The sequence below is a fragment of the Onychostruthus taczanowskii genome, unplaced genomic scaffold (genome assembly GCF_017590055.1).
Source record: "Onychostruthus taczanowskii isolate IOZ18803 unplaced genomic scaffold, ASM1759005v1 scaffold53, whole genome shotgun sequence".
Classification (NCBI taxonomy): domain Eukaryota; kingdom Metazoa; phylum Chordata; class Aves; order Passeriformes; family Passeridae; genus Onychostruthus; species Onychostruthus taczanowskii.
The window spans coordinates 5,686,380-5,707,498 of record NW_024502902.1 but is presented as its reverse complement, the minus strand read 5'-3'; the positions used below and the strand labels follow the sequence as shown (position 1 = coordinate 5,707,498).

Sequence of the window (21,119 nt, the reverse complement as noted above, 5' to 3'; positions counted from 1 at the left end):
ATCATCAGGTTTTTTTTCAAGTCTAAAAGTAAAGTAGCTTTATAAAATAACTGGCTGCTAAAGCTGTATGTTTATTAAGGTCCTTCTCAATAATTTTTTATTGAAATGAACAGTTACTAGTTTGGTATGAATCCACTTTAGGTTCCAGTGGTTTTAATGAGGTGCTTTTAACCACTGCAGACACATACATTCCAAGCAAGTATACACAAGATATATGATGCAGTTTTTTGGTTTGCCAATCTCATTTGCATTTATAATTCACACTTATAATTAATGAAAAAACGTTTTATGTTCTTTTTCACTTGATGACTATGATCAAAATTGTTTCTTACACGCCTGTTGAGTAGGGTGTTGTAGTCAGAAATATTTTATTTGAGACTAGGAGCAGAAGCCCTTCAGCATTCGGAAGGTGAGTCAAATTTAACCTCCTGGTGTGAATTTACAGTGGTCCTTTCTTAATTTGAGTTGATTGACGCCAAGTGTTTGTTGTCCTGGTGCCCTGGGCAAAACTCTTCTCTGTCAAACTGTGACTAACACAACCTACATGAGGAAAAATGGTGAAAGAATACAAGAAACCAGGAGGTTTAGTTTCTTGTTAGAATATTGTCATTCTGCAGGGCCACCACTTATGGTTTATATTAACAAATGTGTGTTAAATCTGGTAAATAGCAACCTTTAACACATAGGTGCTTTCTAATTAACTTTTTTTCTTTAAAACAGTCTTGTAACAATCAGGGACTAATATTTTTGTGTAATTGCACTATTGAGCAAGTCTAATTACTAAGCAGTCACATGGTCTTACTGACCTCCTTTCTCCTGGCATTCAGCCTACCTGTTCTAAATTCGTGAATGCTACATAACAAATGCCAGGACCTCCCTCACCTCACTTCTTTTTTTTCTGGGTCTGTTCTGTTTCTTCTTATTGTTCCTTTTTTTCAAGCTGTCAAATAAATCAAGATGTGCTTTCATTGAAACATGCTTTTTCTATGGGAGGAGTTCACAGTGTTGTTCACAGATCAACACTTGAGAGAGAGAGAAGTTACTTGGTGCAGGAAAAGGCGATGTAGAAATGGTGGAGGGAGATGCCAAATGTTAAAATCACACTAAGGCTCTCTTAAGTTTTGTCAGTTGCCCTTAAATGTTAGGAACCAGAATTAGCTTGCATCTAATTATGTCAACAAAGCAGGCAAAGAATGTAACTTGCATATTCCAACAAGTAACCATTACCTACTTCTGAAAAAATGTGTTCCTGTGTGGTCACAGACTTTTCCATATTAAGGAGAATGGGATCTCGTGCTTAACAACATCACCTAGGGGAGACCTCCATTTAGCCCTGGTTTTAGTACAGTCACAGTTGATCACAATACCTGAAAAGAAATGCAAACATTGTTAGTTGCTGCATAAGGATTTACTTTGGGTAATAATTTACCTCTTCTGGTTTGTCTTTTTGGGTATGTATGTCTGTCTTTGATATGCTAGTTAAAACACTTCTTTTTTTTAACCATTCTTGAAGAGAACAGATTTTACTTTTAAAATAAGAGTAATTGAATTTGCTTTGTATATCTCTTAGATGTTTTGAGAATATTGATGTGTTCAACATCCTTCAAAGTTAGCTGCTGCTATTATGGCAGATACTGGTATTGACTTTGGAGAGAGAAGAAAGGTGATTTTTTTTTTTTTTTCCACATTCAGATTTCAAGCAAATAAAAAAAAACCTGAGGGAACGAAAAGTTTCATTTCCAGGACAATCACTGCAATTCATGGAAATGGGAAGTTGTTTAAAAAATAATGCTTAGACATCTTTCCGTAGTATCTATTAAATTTTGCTATTCTGTGCATCTGGTTTTGAAAATATACTTACAATTTCAGCTTACATAGTTATGGTTGGTCCAATAGAGATGTGTTTGTTGGATGGGGAATTGGTGGAAAAAGTTTGTCAATATAATTAATTTATGAGTGATTTGAATTTTATATGTGTAATTCAGGCAGACAAAGTTTGTGTGTTCATTAATTTTTGGTGACATGCTTAATATATGAAAAGGAATGCACAGAAATATTTATGACTTCCCTGATGAAAATATCCCTTTAAGTTTGCTTTTATTGTGTAGCACTTAGAATGAAAATCTATTTGATTTACGAAGTATTTAGCATGAATCCTACCGAAGGCACTCTGTCATTCCCCTCGATTAGGCAGGGAGTAGAAAATACAACAAAAGCTTGTGAGTCAAGATAAGGACAGGGAGAGATGACTTAGCCATTACCATCGTGAGGAAAAGGAGTTAATTTATTACCAACCAAATCAGAATAGGGTGACTGAAAATAAACTAAATTCTTAAAGCACCTTCTTCCCACTCCTCCCTTCTTTCTGGGCTCAACTTCACTCCCATTTTCTCAACCTCCTGTCTCTGAAGAACACAGAGGGATGAGGAATGGAGGTTTTGGTCAGTTCATCAAATGTTGTCTCTGCTGCTTTTTCCTCAGGGAAGGATTCTTCACGCTCATATTTTCTCCACCACAGTCTTTCATGGGCTGTAGGTGGACAGCCTTCCTCTCAGTGTTCTTCACCACAGGCTGGAGTGACATCTCTGCTCTGGTGCCTGGAGCATGTCCTCCCCCTCCTCCTTCCCTGATTTAGGAGTGTGCAGAGTGTTTCTTTGGCTTCTGAGCAGTAATGTTTTCCTCCTGTCAGATATGTTATCCCAGAGGCACTACCTTGGCCAGCGAGTGGCAGGTCTGTGTTGGAGCTGTCTGGCATTGGCCTGGAAAGACAGACAGAAAGCTTCCAGCAGCTTCTCACAGGAATCCATCCTTGTAGCCCCTGGTGCCTTGACTTGTGGCCATGCAAATCCAGTGCAACCCAGCATACCCTGTAATGAGTGAGTGGCTTCAACTCTAGAGTGGTGTGTGCCACTTGGAGCACTTCTGTTTGCCCAAACATTAATCTTGAGAAGTCTGTAGCTTCCTTCCAGAAGTTGCATTTTCAGATGGGAGCTCTGTATTAGATTGGAGAAACCCCCCAGTGCCACACCCCTAGGCGGTTCACCTATTCTCTTGCACAAAAAATATTTTTTACCCCAAAAGTGCCTGCAATTCAGCAACTCCCTCTATAATTTGTGTTATAAAATCTAGCCCTATGATTTACCAAGTACGTCACTGAAGCACACTGACGTACGTCCTCATGGGTTTAATCCTGCACTGTTGATGAAAGGGTTGGTTCCACCCTTTTATGATAGCACACAACCATGTGGTGAGCCAGTTTAGCTCATCAATCTGTCCAAAAGAGATTAATTACCAGTTTTGGTGGGATTAGCTCTGTGGTAGATTGTGCCAGCAAAAAGGTCACCATAGTAGTAGTGAAGAGACAAAGAGTGAGAAGGGCAGGTACCATTTCTTTCAGTGGCAATATAGATTTGAGTCACATTACAATGGTCATATCACTCTTGGACTACATTGCTCATGTCTGCAGTAACCACCAGGTGTTTTTGGAAAGGGGATTATTGGTTTCTTCTGTGGCTTGCCATTTTTTTGACACTCTTTGAAATGATATTGCTGGGAAAAGATGCAATTTCTTTTTTGTCTAACTGTCAGAATGTGAGAAATGAGCCTGCTAGCTGAGAAATTACACTGTGCTTGTTTCCTTATTTTGGTGAATGATCTTGGATCACCAGATTCTGTAAAGTAACTGTTATTCAATTGGACAAAAGTCTGCACTGGTGGGTGTGGAGGGAGCAGGCAATACTGCAAATTGAATTGTGCTCAGTAAGTTGGTTTTTCCAAAACAGCAGTTACTATAGGCCAGAAAAATTATGGTGAGCATCTGTACAATCTGGACTCCAAGGTTTATCTTGAAGGAGTGTTAATTCCTCAGGTTAAGAAATTTTGAGGTTTTAGACACCTGGTTTTTTACATCACTAATCTCCAGGTTTGAGGATGTCCACAGAAGATCTGAGTCAAGAGTTCTTGATATGTAATAGTATGTGGACTTCGAGTATTAAGGGAGAAATGTGATTTTGAAACAAGTCCACAGGAGTTTTTTAGTCTTCCTTCTCTTGGGACCAGTAGTCTATTTTTGTTTTATTCTACAAAAGTATCAATAGATCACATTCTTTATTTGAGTAGGGCAAGGTAATCTGTTCACACCTCATAGTGTTTCCTGCTCTGGTCACAAGCAGATAGGATGATAACCCCCCAAACACCATCTGTGATGAATGTGAAAGCAGCTTTTTTAAGGCAATCAAGAATTCACAATTTTTTTTCCCTTTACTGATCAGTGCAAACACCATCTGTGATGAATGTGAAAGCAGCTTTTTTTAAGGTAATCAAGAATTCACAATTTTTTTTTCCCTTTACTGATCAGTATGTGGCAGTGTCAATGAATTCTGCATCTGCTCTTCAAAGCAATTCTATATTATCATTTTGTTTTGGACATTTTAATACAATAAAATATATTTTCCTCCAGTTTGGGAAAATGTCTTTATCACAACAAATGGAAGCTACTCTTTAAATATATTACGCAAATATTACAGAAAAGCCTGTTTATCATTGTGCACTGCCTGAACTTTTCAGTTTCTAGCAGTTTATCTACAGCATGGAAGCCTTTCTTTTCAGAACTGGTTCTTTTCCATACTGTGTCTCAGTGCCTGGCAGGTTTTCAGGTTAGTTATATAACCTGTGATTGGAGGAAGGTCAAGCTGCCAGCAAAGTCGGCCATTTTTTCAGTGTAGAAGTCACTCTAAATTCTGTGATGTTATGAATTTGCATACTGAAAGAAACCTTTTGCTTTTGGGAATTTTGTGACCTTCCCATAGTGACCTAAATAGGCAGAAGTCAGCTTGAGCATGAGTGGGTTGTGTAAATAGTGTAAGAGTATGTAACTTTGTGTTCCATGGGCTTAGTAATTTGCTTATCACATTTTAGCAGGTTTAATAGCCATACCTTTGGTTACCCCTAGGAAAGGACTGGATTTGATTACCAGGGTAAGAACTTCATGGTATTTTGGTGCAATACATTTCACTTAGATTTCTCAGAACTCTTATTTAACATGGAGCAAGGTTAGTTTCTGTGCTTCTGTGTACTTTTGGCTTTCACGTTCTTTGCAATCTAGGTCAAGAGGTGAGTTATAATTGCAGTGTTCTTCTAACCCTGAAGCCTCCATTTGTTTTTCAGGTCACCATAAAGCATTTGCTTTCACTGCTTTGGAGTTTTGTGAGTGTAAATGTTTTTTTTATAAGGGAGCAAAGCTTCAGTGGAGGTGAAGGATAGATTGGAAAGGACAGGTCAATATTTCAGTGTTCTGTTTCAAGTGTGTAAGCAGAGATGGCTGTGGCAAAAGTCCGCATGGCTGTCTATGCTTTTCAAACAGTTAAAAATCAGAGTGCATTCCAGTTACCAGTGGAGATAATAAAAACCAATACGTGAGCTTTGTTAGCATTAGGTTAGACAGTAGGTGAGCTGCAGTGAACAGAACCCCCTAAAGTATGCTTTTTTTTTTTTGTAAATTCTGTACTTTGATTTTTTTTTTTTTTTTTTTTTTTTTTTACTATTTATTTTTAAATTGCATTAGTATTTGAAAGGTCTAAAATTCAACATTGGTAAACCTGGGTAGGAAATAAGAATTTCATAATACTCAGGGTTTTGGAAGTAAACTAGTAAATTCAGGTGTCAAACTGTTGCTTAAAATCTCTTTGAAAAGTGCTAGTGCAAGAACTTTTTTGCAGTAAGAAAAACCTCTTCAGTTTTATCAGAGATGGAGGGGATTTCTTCCACTGAACATTGGTTAGGATGTGTCCTGCTTATCAAATTTCTGTATTAACAGATGTGTGATGTACACCTGAGCTTTTGTGTTATGCATTGCTTCCTCCTACAACTAAACTAGAGGAAATTTCTGGACCTGTTTTAGAAGTTTACTTTACCTCAGTGTTTCTTAATTCATAGAAAAGCATTTCCCTTCCTATTCATTCTCATGCCTTTCTTCTTTAACATCTGTATGTTTGTGGCTCTTTCACAGACATGAAAAGTAAAGGCTATACATTTCTTGCGCTGAAAGTTTGTACCCTTTCAGAATGCAAACCTGTATCCCTTCAGAATTAAAACCAGAAACGTTGGAAAAATTCTGTTTAAGCTCATATGGAGATGTTGTGAAGTATGAATATGTGTTGTTAATTCTTCAGTGATGAAGATTAAATATCTACAGTACAGGTTACTTAGGAGCAATTCCTGTAAGGAAAACTTGGATTTTTCTGTCTGTTATCTATCCAGTTTATGAAATCCATGACCTAGGAAATGCTTTATTTTTTATAGTAAGGAACTTGTGGAGTTTAGTGCTTGCAGGTTTTTTTGGTTTTTTTTGGTTTCTCAATGCCAGTGTTCTACTGACCTTGTCGGTGAGGGGTAAACTGTGCTGCAATTGAGAGAGAGAGAGAAAAAAAATGATTGAAAAAACAGAAATAAGAGGGTAATTTGCATCAGACAAAGAAATAAATAAATTGGCAACTTGTTCATGTTGGCTGCTTGTTGCTTCATGCCTTGTATAGTTCATAAAACATGATCATGGTCTGAATGGTTGCAGTTATTGCTGTGCACTAAAGATAGAGAACATCATGGCAAACATCTCAATTTCACAATCTGTGCAGTTCTGAAGTACTGGGGGGGCATCCAGAGAATTGCGAGACTGGATTTTATAGAGCAGCTGGCATTGAAAATGGCTTTGGTTTCTAATATATTGGATTCATTGAAGAATGGACTAAATACTGTCTTGCTATGTTCTCTATAGAGTTTCCTCTGCATTTAAATTTTCTGTCTATAAATCCTGTGACGTCAAGTGATTTTCTTTTAATTCTTTCTCCTTTATACTTTATGTTCTAGAGACTAAACAAGCTAATTTTTTTTTCTAGAAGTCTTAAAGCTGAAGAAAACATTGTGGCTTTTAGCAGAGATTACCTAATATTTTTTCCATTTTTCCTGTCTCATGGGAGAAGCATGACTACATTGGCAAAACTCAGACATGCATTTAAAAGAAAATATTCTACACCGTAATTTTTGCCATCCAGATTTCGGAAGGGTCTTTGGGGGAGGAGGTTGCATTTTAATTTTGTTCTTTGTAAGTCTTGCTGTTAGTGAATTCAAAAAGTTGAAACCATGCAAGGCTTAATGGGAGTCATCAAACCTAGGATGGCATCTGAATTATTTGTTTTATTTGTGTTGCCTAGGGATAATTCCTGTGACTTTCCTTCATTGTTTTTTAGTAGATGACAGGCCGGGTCTAGTTTACTATGCTTTATCCATGTTTCTTTTTAGAGAGTGTAACTGTTTACTGTTTACAGCTCTTGCACAGTAATCTCCCAGATCTTGTGAATGTTTCCTTAAAGGTCTGTATGTGTAAAATTAATTTTCATCATATAGTCATGGTGCTTTTCTGTGAGTAGGGTTCTTTTGCTGGTTGAAATTTCCTTTCCGTAAGCTAGTTGCCGGTACACTTACTCTTGAGGAGTACTTTATTTCAGCAGTAGTGTGTTTTTCTTCTAAACCATGAAGAAAATCGTGAGTTTGTGGGGGATAATATGGATGTTTCTTTTTTTACAATTTATTTGCATTCTTTTGAATATAATTCCACCAATCTCTCTTTTTTAGTCCCAGCATTGAAACATTGTGTTTGTTAAAGCAAAATTCTTCAATGCTGCATTTGCAGCATTTGAAGAAATTCTTGCTCCAATTCTTTACTGCTTCCACAGGAGACAGCACAATGAAGCTTGCATTTTTGGCATTGGAGGTCACACTTTGAAACAGAAAAGTGTTACTAGTAATCGTGTGCTGCTCTTTTAGCAGCAGCCTCTCCTATTTCTTTTCATTATCCTGCACTTTTCCCCCTTCTATTCTGTCTTTATTCCAGAATCCTGCCTTTGCAGTTGTTGCTCTATGGCTTGTCAAGTGCAGTGGTGAAGTAAAAATAATTTTTAGGCTTTTTGGGTGTTTTTTTTTTACTGTCTTGTTTGATGAGTATGGGATCTTCAGGAACAGTTATGTCATTGTAAGTGGCTTGTTACCAAATGAAACGGTGCGGGAAATTCCAAAAATTTTTCCACTTGCAGTACTATATTGTCACCAGTTGCAGTATTTTTCCTGCTGAACTTAGAAATTTTAAGAATACCTGAGGTAAAGTAAGCTTTGGAGAGCCTTTTTGTGTGTTCTGTTTTTCTGCTTTCATCATGTGAGCTGTAGTATCTCTCAGAAGCCTTTTGTTGGCTGGAGTTTTAATTATGGTGTACTACATGGTAATGCCTATCTTGCCTTTTCTTGGAATGAGTTTTCTTTTGCCTGGAAATGTTTGTCTCTTGTGCTTGTCTCTTTAATTTTACCTTGAATGAAAGCTTTTGAACTTGATTGAACACATTGATCAAAAAATACCTAAGTACAAGTCAGTGTGATTGATGTTTGAAGTCTTGTAGTCTTATTTCTACAGAGATAATTATTTCCTTCATTAGTTTAAGAGATGATATTTTTTCCTTTGTCGTAAGGAAAAAATGCTGGTTTTAACAGCAACAGTAAACAGGGAGTTTTGTAATTGTCAACATTTCTTCCTTCGTGGCACCTTTGTGTCTCCCCTCTCCAGTGCATGCAGGGTTAATAGGGTTTAAAAACATGTGAGCTTTACCTGCCATTCACCAGGGTTTTTCTTTTATGAAGATCTAATGTTATTTAGACCTGTAATAAAGGATGGTGTCCATTAGCTTGTGCTTGGCTGGTGGTACAGGAACAGCCTGTTTGTGCCGAAGTTTGGTGCCAGCTGTTGAGTCTGGCAGGGGACACGCTGTTCACGAGCGCCTGTTCCTTTTCACACCTTCCCCTTCCATTCTTTATCGGCTCCTCCGCCTCTGAGCGCTGCCGTGGCACTTTCTGAGCTCCGAGCACATATTGGGTTTCATGTAACCTTTAGCCACCGACACTTCTGAGTACGACAAGGAGGAAGAGCAAAACCGACCCGCTGCTTGTACCTGCTCAAATGAAGCCTTTCTCTGTCCCTGTTAGGAATAAAGTTCAGCTGTGGTACAGGAATCCTCTCGGAGCGGCTCCGTAGGGAAGGAATATTCGGATCTTGCTACAGCGGTTACATATAACTGGAAAAGTAGGTCATTGTGGCAGGGAGTAGTCCAAACAGCCGCCCGGTTGCTGCAGCAACGACCTACTTTACGAAACTATTTTTGTTGATTCATATTGAAATGTTCTTCTTGAAAGTGCTATAAGGAAATGATCAGGTTAGGAGATATGTAACAGTGGAAGCTGCAGGTTTTGTGGACTCCTCCTGCCCTCCTCCTTCCCCTCCGCCCCCCGCCCCCGTCTTGTCCCCTGATGTTGAATATAGGAGGATTAAAGCAGATAAGGTTTGTTTCTGTTGGGGTGACCTCTAATGGAGGACAGCTTTTTTTTGCCTGAAGGTTCTGCATAACAATAATGCCTATCATTGGTGATTATGTTTACAGAGTTCAGAGCCTACAAATCTTCCCTTATAAATATTGTCTATCGAAATAACTTTAGAGTTAAAACAAAGTACACAAACTAGAGAACCACCTTTTTCTTGGAAAAGATAAAATCTTGCTTGAACAATGGAACAGGCTTCCCAGGGAAGTGGTCACAGCACCAAGCCTGGCAGGGTTCAAGAAATATTTGGACAACACTGTCAGACGCATGGTGTGATTCTTGGGGTTGTCCTGTGCAGGGCCAGGAGTTGGACTCATTGGTCCTTCTGGGCTCCTTCCAACTCAGGATATTCTGTAATTCTGTATCACTCTTCTGGAATGCTCACAGTTTCTCTTGGTATTCAACCGCACTTATACAAACCACTTTTCTCCAATAAAGTTTATCCACGTTCAGGAAGGTGGGTTTGGTGCCTGCCTCTTTTTCTTTATTTTCCTTTTTTTTTTTTTTTTTTTAATTGGCAGTGTTGTCTAAGTCTACTCTTTTGCTATTAATTCTAACCCTCACACAAGCAAACTGGAAAAAAGTACAGTGATTCTGTATAAAAGGATGTTCTCCATTTGTCTACCTTTATTCTTTCAACAAAGTAATAAAAAAAGCTGTTACTGGTGTTTAGGAAGTGAATTTTGGAAATCCACTCCTGTCTTCTAAAAGGAATGGGTAGATGGGGAAAATGTAGAAGTTGTTACAGTAAAAGTTTCATTCTTCCTAAAATCTTTATCTAAACTACTATGACTTGGGCAGAGATGACTGAGTATGATTCCTTAGTTATCTGACTCTTCTACTTAACTGTCCTGTGTAACTTTTTAAGATCAGTTTAGCTACTTCAAGTGATGTACCTTCTGTTGGTCCTGACCTTCAGTGTTGCAGAGAGCTGCTGAAATTGTGGCAGATGAAGAGAGCACATTTATCTAGAGGTTATTTGGATTATTTAACCTGTTGTGTCTTGAGCTGTACTTCAGTTCTGTTTTCTAGGACTTACGTGACTGAGCTCTTTGCATCTCCTGCATCAGACTCTGCAGCATGAGTTGAAGAGTTAACTCCACTAGTCTGCCCACATGCTGAGATAGTTGAGGACAAAGTGGAGGTTTTCAGGATTCATGCATCTTGATAAACAAATCTGTGCTTCAGTTATTGGGGGGGGGGAATTTTTGGGGTTTTTTTTTCCTACATCATCATTACTCAAAACCCTGAATACATCCTCATCAAGTTAACCTTGTATTCAGCTATATATGACTAATTTCAGCTTTGAAAGACTGGTTCATAAAATTTTGGCATTTTGATTCATAACAGTAGCAATGGGAAGTCGAGATAATGCTGAATATCTGACCGCCATAAGGTGAGCACCAGTCAATTTTAATTAAGATTTCCAGGAATAGCTTCAGGATATTTTTTTTCCATTTTCCAAACTTTCTACCAATTTCTGTGCTTGCTAAAGGATTTCAGCTCTATCCTTAATTCTCTTCTATTAGTTTAATAGATTTTTGAGATATGGGAAGCCAGAGATGATAGAATTCTTACATTAAGGACTTGAAATTTATCCAGTGTAGTTGAGAAATATATTTATTTAAGCCATTGTTTTATTTCTAGGAAACGTAAAACTGCAAAATTTTACTAGCAGTAATTGTAACCTTAAAGAGGTCACTTTAATTTAAGGAGAGGAAGGAGGTTTTATTAAAGTAAATGAAGGGCAGTATAAAATCTGTCCTTTAGAATCAGATTGCAAGACTATCTTGTTGGAGTGCTCTTATTGTGCTTGTTCTTTTTAAATGAGCCTTAGCTGTCATGGACAGCTTAGATTGCTGAAAATAATGTGGCTGAAATATTTTGTAAAACAGGCCAGCTCTTGTTTAATTAAATCAAGCCTTAAGAGCTACTAATTTAAATAAGAGAACTTGGATACATGAGAATAAGTTGATTTAAATTTATGTATGACCATGTCTGTACTCTCAAGTAACTCTAATTTTGTAATTTGCTTCTAGGTGATATGTCTCCAGTACAATTTGTTTGCTCTTGGTTTTCCTTTATGGATCTAACTTGTTTCTCTCTGGAGAGAACAGACATAAACAATTAAAGTCAAATATTAAGTACTTTGATTTATCAGATTGGAAGTAGGGGGTTAGAAAAAAATAAACACAGAATATGTACATTAAAGAACAGAAGACCCTAAGAGAAAGGTTTAGGAAGCTGTGAGCCTGTTAGTCTTGTATCATCAGCAGACTGACCTTTGTAACATGAAGTAATTTGAGATGTTTGTTTCAAGTTATATGGGAATAATTTAGGTGAATAATGGGTGCCCTTTGAATGTGAATTTAAGATCCAGACTTCATAGAAGCTAAATACACCATTTGCTGTGATGTATGGCTCACAAAATAGGAACGAACTCCATAGTGCTGTTTCACGGCATCACAAAGTGGTTGGGGTAGGAAGGGACTTGGGAGATCATCAAGTCCAAGCCCCCCTGCTAAGGCAGAGTCACCCAGAGGAGGCTGCACAGGATGTGTCCAAGTGGCTTTTGAGTGTCTCCAGGGAAAGGGACTGCAACCACTCTGGGGCCTGTTCTAGTGATCTGTCACTCCCACAATAAAGATGTTTTTCTTCATATTCGTATGGCTTCCTGTGTTCTAGTTTGTGCCCATCATCCCTTATTCTGCCACTGGCTGAAAAGAGTCTGGCCCTGTCCTCTTGACACCATCCTTAAGATATTTGTATGCACTGATATTCCCTCTCAGTCATCTCTTCTCCAGACTACACAGGCTGGGCTCTCTCAGCCTTAGCTCATTAGAGAGATGCTCCAGTCACCTTATCTGCTTTGTAGCCCTCTCCTGGACCTTCTCCAAGAGCTCCTTGTCTTTCTTGAACTGTGCAGCCCAGCGTACCCACCCACAGCCCTGGACACATTGCTCCGGATGTGGCCTCACCAGTGCAGATCATCTCCCCTGACCTGCTGGCAGTGCTCTTCCTAATGCATCCCAGGGTACCATTGGCCTTCTTGGCCAGAAAGGCACACTGCAGGCTCCTGGTTTAACCTGTTGTCCATCAGGAATCACAGGTCCTTCTCTGCAGAGCTACTTTCCAGCAGGACAACATTTAACCTGTACTGGTACTTTCATGCACTTCTGTTCTCCATGACCTTTCAAAGATGATGGAGAGTGGATGATGGTTTAACAATAATATCTGCCAGCTTTCTCAACACTCACGGGTGTATCTCATTGGGATCTATGGATTTCTGGATGTCAAGCTTGGTTGAAGGATATCTAATCTGATCCTCCTTGACCAAAGGAAAAATCTTCCTTTTCCTGGACTTTCACTCTTGCCTCCATGCTCAGGGATTCCTGGAGTCTGGCTTTAACAATAAAGACTGAGCAAAGAAAGCATTCAGTGACTGTGCCTTCTCTGCATACTTTGTCACCAGGGCACCCACTTGATTCAGCAGTGAGCCCATGTTTCCCTAGTCTTCCTTTTGCTACTTGTAGCAAAAGGTAGGAAAGAAGCCCTTCTTGTCATCCTTAACATCCTTGCTAGATTCCATTCCAAATGGACCTTAGCATTCCTGGTCATATCCCGCCTTTATTTCTCCCAAGTGGCCTGTTCTGTGTTCCATATTCCGTAAACGTTCTTCTTGTGTTTCAGTTTGGTCAGAAGCTCCTTGATTATCCGTGCAGGTCTTCTGATGCTTTTAATTGATTTCTTACTAATATGGATGCACTGGTCCTTGCCTTGGGAGAAATGATGCTTGAGTATTAACCAGCGCCCTTGGACCCCTCTCCCTTCTGGAGAATTAACCCATGGGATTCTTCCAGGTAGGTCCTTGAAGCAGTCAAAAGTATATCTCCAAAAGTCCAGGGTTGTAATCCTGCCTATTACCTTGCTTCCTTCATCTTTGGGGATTATGAATGTCTTTTGAAGAGCAGAAGTTACAAATCTCCTTCTGAAGAGGAGAAAAAAAATTGTGTTTTCTTCCTTTGGGGAATACTAACCTTGAAAAGTTTGTTCAGTTGAAAAGAAATTAATGAGGGATGGTATGTAAGGAAATGCCAGCTTTTTGCCCAGTGTGAGATAGGTTTGATTCAAATGAGCTTGTTGTTCCTAATCAAGCAGTACTGCTTGCTGTGGTTGATGTCCTATTCTCACTCCATATCTGAAGTAGTCTTTCTTCCTTAGTGTCAAAGAAGACGCACCCAAAAGGACTCAGCTTGGAGAGATTAAATTTTAAACATGGTTTTCTCTTGATTATTGTTCAAAACCCTTTCTTTCATCTGTTTTCAAAGAATTGCCTTTTTCTCCCTGAAAACCTCTTTTACAGCTGTGCCTGGGCTTGGATGTATCTTGCATTTGTCATCCGTCACAGCCCTGCTTTGGCTTAAAGATTATAACAGTAGTAAATATTAGGGGGAAAAAAGCCAAGTGACACACATCATGGTCAGTGTTGGGTATTGTTTTTGCAAGTGGATCAGCTGTACTAAGTTATGAAAGATGCTGTAGTCCTGAATTGCTCTCTAAAGGAGCTGTTTTTTCTTTGCTGACTGTAGAGCAGCCCTTCAGGAGATTAGTTTAAACTCCCACAGCTAATTCACTCGAGTACCTAGAGTTCAATAACATAAACTTTTTCCTTCTCTTGTGTGTAAGCTCAAAAGATAATACCTTTATGAAATGCATTATTGTATACCACTTTAGGATGTGGAAGTTGGATGTGGGATTTGTTGAAACAATGTGGTACAATAAAGGATGCCTCTGTGACCTTGATTTGGTAACAGGAAAATACTACTGCGGCTGGCTGCCAAAGGATGCTGTGGAGTGTACATAACACTTAAATCCTGTCTGAGCTTAATCTTCTTACAGTTTCATAAGAATATACTGCTTGCACTAAGACATGTTAGTTGGTGACAATCCAACAGGAAAATATCTTGGTAAAATACTAAATATTTATGTAAAGGTACATCAAGTTTGAGATACTTTTCAGTGCCTCATACTCAGTTTTGGTTTTTGATTTGGTATTCGCATTGTGATTCCTGTTGAAATTAGTATGAGGTGTATATTTGACTTATACTGAAATCTCCTTTTAACCTGATCAAACATACGGCAAAGTATGTGTGAAAGAAAAGTGCTCTTGCTCTCTCTCTGAAGAGAAATAAAGGGTACATAATTTGTGTGATTAGTACACTAAGTTCTAATGCTGTAAATGATATTCTCTCTAATAAAATGTGGTTGGTATTAAACAGTGTGCAATATTCTTTTTTATTGAATCCAGCTCTACAAAACTCTGAAAGATGAAGGAGGAGTATCTGGTAGCATTGTTGGAAAAAAACAATTGAACAGGGTAGTAAAGCTAGCAGACATTAGGCTGCCTAAGATAATTCTGATAGACAAAGTCTGGGTGGCAATCAAATACCCATAACATGTCTCTTGTTTGACAGAGCTTTTCTATTGAAAAAAAATCAATGGCTTGGTGTGAGGACTAGTGGATAGATAAAAGGTATTTAAAAAGAGAGATTAAACACAAGTTTGGATGAGTTGCTGGAAGTTGATCAGTCATAGGTAAAAAGTTTAGGAACAGAACAAGTTTTAGCACTGTTCCTTTTCACTCAAATTCTTAAACTTCCTCTCAGAATGAGAAAGGCTAGCTAAATTCCTGTATTTTGTGTGTCTGTGCAGTCTAACACTCCTGCTAATGGTCAAATTCAGAATCTGGATTAGTTCAGAAAACTTATTCCTAATGGTTTAGCCCACTAGCATTTTCAGATGTGAATAGCACCTGCAAGAGAAGCCACTGCATTTTAAGTCCCCTCAGTTCCCAGCAACTGCCCTCATTTTGTACTGGCAAGGATGGTTATAGCTGATTGTGGTTTTGGGTGTTTATTACTCCTAAAAATAACCCCAAACAAGACTTAAGGGTAGCCTTAAATAGCATGTCTGTAGGTATCCTTCTTGCAGGTCTCCTCCCTAAATAAAATTCTTACCTTTCTAACAGGCTGCTCCTGACTTCTTCCCTGTATAGTCTTTAATCATGCTAATAGTGCAGGAATATAGACAGTAGAGGCAGGAACATTGTGTGAAGTAATGCTTGCTTTAGGTCATTTTGTTAATGGTTAACTGTGTTAACAATTACTTATTGAAGTTTTTGAATAGCTACTTTGATGGTATCAGTTTCTTTCAGTTGCATGGTAGCTGAAATTATGAGCTGTATTATGCAATTATTGCCAGTTTCTGGCAATTAATTTATATTTTAGACTCCGAGCATACCTTGTATGATTGACAGCAAGGGAGGTTTATGGAGTTTCTTGGAGTCAACTGCTAAGATTTTATGTGCATGTCTTTTAAAGAATGAAGTCTTCAGCAGCTTTCATGAAAGTTCTGAATATCATAATTAGATGTTTCTTGCAAAATGTGAGTAGTGCTCTCTAAGAATGTTGCTTGCAGACAGGGATGCTTTGCATCAGCATCTTCCCCATGTTAAAATACGTAAGTCTTTTCTGCCTCTCTCTATCATCAGGTCAGTCGTACATGTGCCTCACTCACATCATTTGCTAGTGTGAAATTATTAGTGAACATTTCCTCCTGGTTTGCCTAAGGGATGTTTGAGACTAGATACAGAAAACCAGGCTGATGCTCTAATCTGATAAAAATTATCTGGGCATCCTTTTTGTGTCTTAATAAAGTTTTTAGCTCATATAATTCATTCCAAGTGCAAAAGAAAGTGCTTTCCCATTGACTGGTAGGTTGAGGGGAAAAAAGTTAGTTTAGATTGCAGACTCAGAAACGTGACCTGTTATTGTAGGGAGAGATTTAAATATCTTCTCATTGCCAGAGTCTGGTTTAAAGTATAGTAGAGTTTAAGCCTAGTAGCTCTTACTTCATAGCTGCTATGAAGAAACTTTGCCTCTAGAGCTCATTTACTGAAAAGAAATACTTTTCATGAGATGGAGGTTTCATATTAATTTTCAATTCATAGACTAATTTACCATTCCTGTGAAAGGAATGTGTGAGCATTTTGGTGGATCTTTTCAGAGAAAAAGGTCAAGTAATTTTGCATTCAGTTAAAGATGCTGTGCTGCTTCTCTTAAGTTTTAGGGGTACTAATGAGAAAAAGAGGAGGTAAAAACTTTATGACAAGTAGTTGATTTGATTATTATGTTTCTTGGTATGTTTTTGTAAGTGATTATTTAAGAAGGTTCATATTTGATTGAGTAAGGTTCTTTGCAGGGGAGATTGGACTAGATGGCCTTCAAATGTCCCTTCCTACCCAAACTATTTTGTGATTCTATAAATCTGTGTAAAGGCTTTTATGTTAGATGACTTCTGTTGACACTTTAATAAAAAAAAATGCTTTTAGATGTAGTATAGCATAAATACAGTGGATGAAAACAAAATAAGTGATTAATTATTTACATCACATTTTGTTAAAACACATTTGGTTCCACTGAAAGAATGAAATATGCTTAATAAATGGCATGCTTCTTCTGAGTAACTGTGAGCTGAGTGTGTGTTCTGGAAGTCAAAAGCAACATTCTTTTGCATTGCTATTACTCTAGATATTGTAAGGTCACTAGAGTTTGATTTGGTCTGTTATTTTTGAACAATGTGCTTTCTGTGAGTCTTGCAACATAAGTTGTGGTTGGGCTGTTTTTAATTTGTTCTGGTTTTTGTTGAGGTAAGGGGGAGTGTGTGTGTCCCCTGGCCACCCTCCTGCTCTCTTCCTAAATATATTTAACAGTTTGAGTCTACACTGTTATTTTTGTTAAGTACCTGAAAGAGTTTTATGGAGATTGAAATGCTGGAGTGTGGTGAGAGATAAGACAGATAATAGAGGGGATTTGGGGAACCAACAAATAGAGATTAAACAGTATTAAGGGCAAGTTTAGGGATCTTGGATGTGAGTTGGAGACTGGGTCAGTGCATGTTATCATCTTGAGTAGGATTTTGTTCCCAGCCCAGACTAGCAGTTATATATTGTGATCAGTCAGGTAGGAAGAGAAGAGACTGAGAAAATAGAGGGAACTGAAATGCCAATAGGAAAAAATCAATTTTCCTGAAATACAGGAATAGTTAGGACTATTTTATGTCACCAGTTTCTTTCTATAACCTTTTCCTCTACTCTGTCAGGTGAGTTTAGACAACAGACAAAGAACCAGTGTAACAACAATAAAACTCCATACAACCAAACCACAAAAAAGAAACCAACCAAAAATCCTGACTCCCTGGATTATTCTAAAGGTATCCAGAACAGTATTGCAGTTTGTCTTCCTAGTGATTTGTGAAGTATACGTGAATGCACATGTTCCTTGAAAATGAGATTCACATGGATAAGACTCTAATTATCATTCCAAGTTAAAAAAAACACAAGAAAATGAAGCTGTAATTTTCAGAGTCCAAATAGAATTGACTTTGTCCTGGGGACATGGGGCTCAGGTTCTCTCTGATAGAAGCATATGCAACTCTCATCTGATTCTTAAAATAACTCCTGCATGGTTTCTAATTAAATGAGTATAGAGAAGTTTCTTCTTCTTCTTTCCTAACTACCGCAGAGTTTTTTCAAAACAAAACTGAGAAAGGTGAGAAAAATTAGGCTTTCTGGTTTGTTCCAGTCATTAAACATCTAAATGTGGTTTGCCAGCCAAGAAGCCATTGTATTCTTTTATGCTGGCTGCCAAGAGGCCTGTTCTTACTCTTTCAGGTCAAGTGAGCCACACATTGTAGGTATTTAATAGCAGCCAGGGGAGGTTCGTCCCAGCCTTTTAGATACTATTTTTGATAAGCTTTTTCCCTATGTAAAGCTGGAAGCAATGTGTGTTCGGTAGGCATCACTTACATATTGCTAAATACTTAGAATATGGATATTAGCAGGTTTACAGCAATCACATATGCTATATCCCTCCTAGAAGGTGCAGCATTTTCCTTGAATTCGGTTAGCTTTTAGGATTTGCCTTCAAAATCTAGGTGCTAAAATCAGGTTTACTCCTGATTTAAAATCAGGAACTCCTGATTTTAGCAAGCCAGTTGCTCAGTGCCTTTGTCCTCATAACATGGTGGGCACTTGCAGAGCTGCTCCTGCCCTTCTGTGGTATCTGTGTCCCTTCTCAGCAGGCGCAGTCTCCAGCTGTCGTGGCGCTGCTTCTCCTGCCTTGCTCCAGGCAGTTGCTCCGGAGGTGTTATCGCTGTGGCCTTGCACCTGCACAGTGTCATTACAGCAGGGTTTCTCAGGAGTAACAGACTGCAGTGTGGGAATTGCCCCCTTTCACCCCACCCCCCCCTTTGGGTGTAGCTTGGGGTTTATGGCAGGAGATGCAATAATGTGTGAGCACAGAAATTAATGACCAGCAGGCACTGACTCAGCAGTTGCCCCGATCAGCATGTGCTCTGCTGAGTGCCAGCAGCACTGTAAGAAGGAATGGCTGAGAGGGCATGAGCAGCTCCTGGTGAAATGTATATTGTTAGTACAGAATTACAGAATCCTTGGGGTAGGAGGGGACTCTGGAGATCACCTAGTCCAACTGTCCCTGCTAAAAGCACGTTCACTGGAGCAGGTTGCACAGGATCATGTCCAGATGGCCTTTGAATATATCCAGGAAAGAAGACTGCAACCTCTCTGGACAGCTTGTTTCAGTCTTCTGTTATCCTCAAAAATATTTTTTCTTATATTCAGATGCAGTTTCCTGTTTAATTTTGTGCCTGTTGCCCTTTATCTTATTGAGCATTGCTGAAAAGAGTCTGGCCCCATCCTCTTGACACTGCGTTTAAGATATCTGTATGAATTGAGAAGATCCCCTCTCAGTAAGCTCCTCCAGACTACACAGGCCCAACTCTCTTAGCCTTTCCTTGTAAGAAGGATGCTGCAGTCCCCTCACCGTCTTTGTAGTCCTCCACCAGACCCCTCCCCAGTAGTTTCTGGTCTTTCTTGGGCTAGGGAGCACAGAACTGAACTCAGCACTCCAGATGTGGCCTCACCAGGGCAGAGTAAAGGGAGAGGATGACCTCCCTCAACCTGCTGACCATGAGAAAAATATTACGGAGGAGGCCACTTGTTAGACTGGAGAGAGTCCAGGGGAAGGGCACTGATCTGGGAACCTCCAGCACTTCTCTTTCCAGCTGTGGATGCAAGGTAGATTTTTTTTCCCTCTTTCCTTTTGTATTTATTTCTTCCCCAAACCACTTTCACCATTGGAGATATTATAGCTACTAATAAATTTTTGCGCATGTGAAGCTGTCTCAACATTCTTTGTGTAACTACCTGTTTCCCTTGAACACTTGCAGGTTTGCAGCGCCTCATTCTTCCCCCCCCCCCCCCCCCCTTTTTTTTTTTTCCTGATGTGCTAATTTGCTTATTGAATAATTCTGGTGAAGTTACAGCAGAGATGCATATGTTATATAGAGGGCTGTTTCTATAAATGAAGGGCAGAGGGATAATCATGACTGTGTAGTCATGGTATGCTGTTTTTAGTAACAGTTCAGTGCTGTAAGAAGGGCTTGGGTTAAGTTTAGTAGCAGCGTGCCAACAGCTGATTATCTCTTTGTTCGTTGGGTTTTTTTGTGTAGTGTAGGAGTTTTTCTGTCTTTAGAATGACAAGAGACTTGTAGTTTTAGTTGAGACTAAGAGCATGTTTTAGTCCATTCCACAGCTGAATAACATTGAGGGGAAAACTGAAATGACAATGTGGTTTGGTTTTATGAATTATGTATTGTGGAAGATATTACAGGGTGTCATATCGCTGTAAGCCAAGTGTAATTAGGATATGAACATGCATGCAATACTAAATAAAATTTGCAGAAAGTGCTCAAGGTCTGATAATTGTTGTTGATTATTCTTCTCGGTTACCTTTTTCTATTGTAAAATTGTCTGGTTTGCCTCAGAAAACAAATGTTCTTCTAAATTCTTGCAGATTCCTGCTTCAATGTCTTGAGGATCTTGATGCCAATCTGCGGAAACTGAATTCACGTTTGTTTGTTATCCGTGGACAGCCAGCAGATGTTTTCCCCAGGCTTTTTAAGGTAAATACCACCTTGCAGTTGTTGTTTGTATCCACAAATATGACCAACAAACTAATTACAGCGAGGAATAGTTCTTGTACTGTTTCATTCAGTGCAAGTTATTAATTCAAATACTGATCTATTCTTTTTCGGTTTCTCATTAAAGTTATTTGTGTTAGTTTTTAATTTTTCCTCTGTATTGTGCTTATCACCAGCTGAGCTGAGTTGCTTTTAGACTTTACTGGTTTTTGCTTCTTTCCCTCCAGAAACAGAATTGATTTCAAATGTTTCGCTACGTGTAGGTACTGTGTATTACTACATTTTCCTTTACAGCTTCCCTTTGTAGTACTGAAATAAAATTTTGTGCACATGAATCCATGTTCAAAGCCTGACCTGCAAAAACAATGTTTTATTTAGGCCAAACATCTGCTGTGATTGCTTTCTGGCCATAAAAGGTGATTTAATAAGCTTTTTTCTAGTAGTAAGGTTGTTAAAAGCACAGTGTAACTAAAAAGCAATTACTAGTGAAAGAAATTTAAGGCTCTTGTGGGAAGGGGTCTTACTGAAAGAATTAAAGCTGTGAGTGATTGCTACCGATAGTAATACGTTGTCTATGGATAGTAGTGTATTTAAGGTAGTAATACTATAATAGTATTGTAAAAACGACCACTGGGCAAATTGAT

General features: G+C 38.7%; 1 protein-coding gene across 2 annotated transcripts in view; it reads left to right on the top strand.

The window, feature by feature from the left end:
• Positions 1–21,119, top strand: part of CRY1 (cryptochrome circadian regulator 1) — a 39,882-nt gene that overhangs the window by 2,427 nt on the left and 16,336 nt on the right. For both annotated transcript variants that reach the window (XM_041416732.1, XM_041416733.1), the window contains exon 2: positions 20,349–20,457. In XM_041416732.1, coding sequence (XP_041272666.1) covers positions 20,349–20,457 — 109 coding nt within the window. The remainder of the gene's footprint in view (positions 1–20,348; positions 20,458–21,119) is intronic.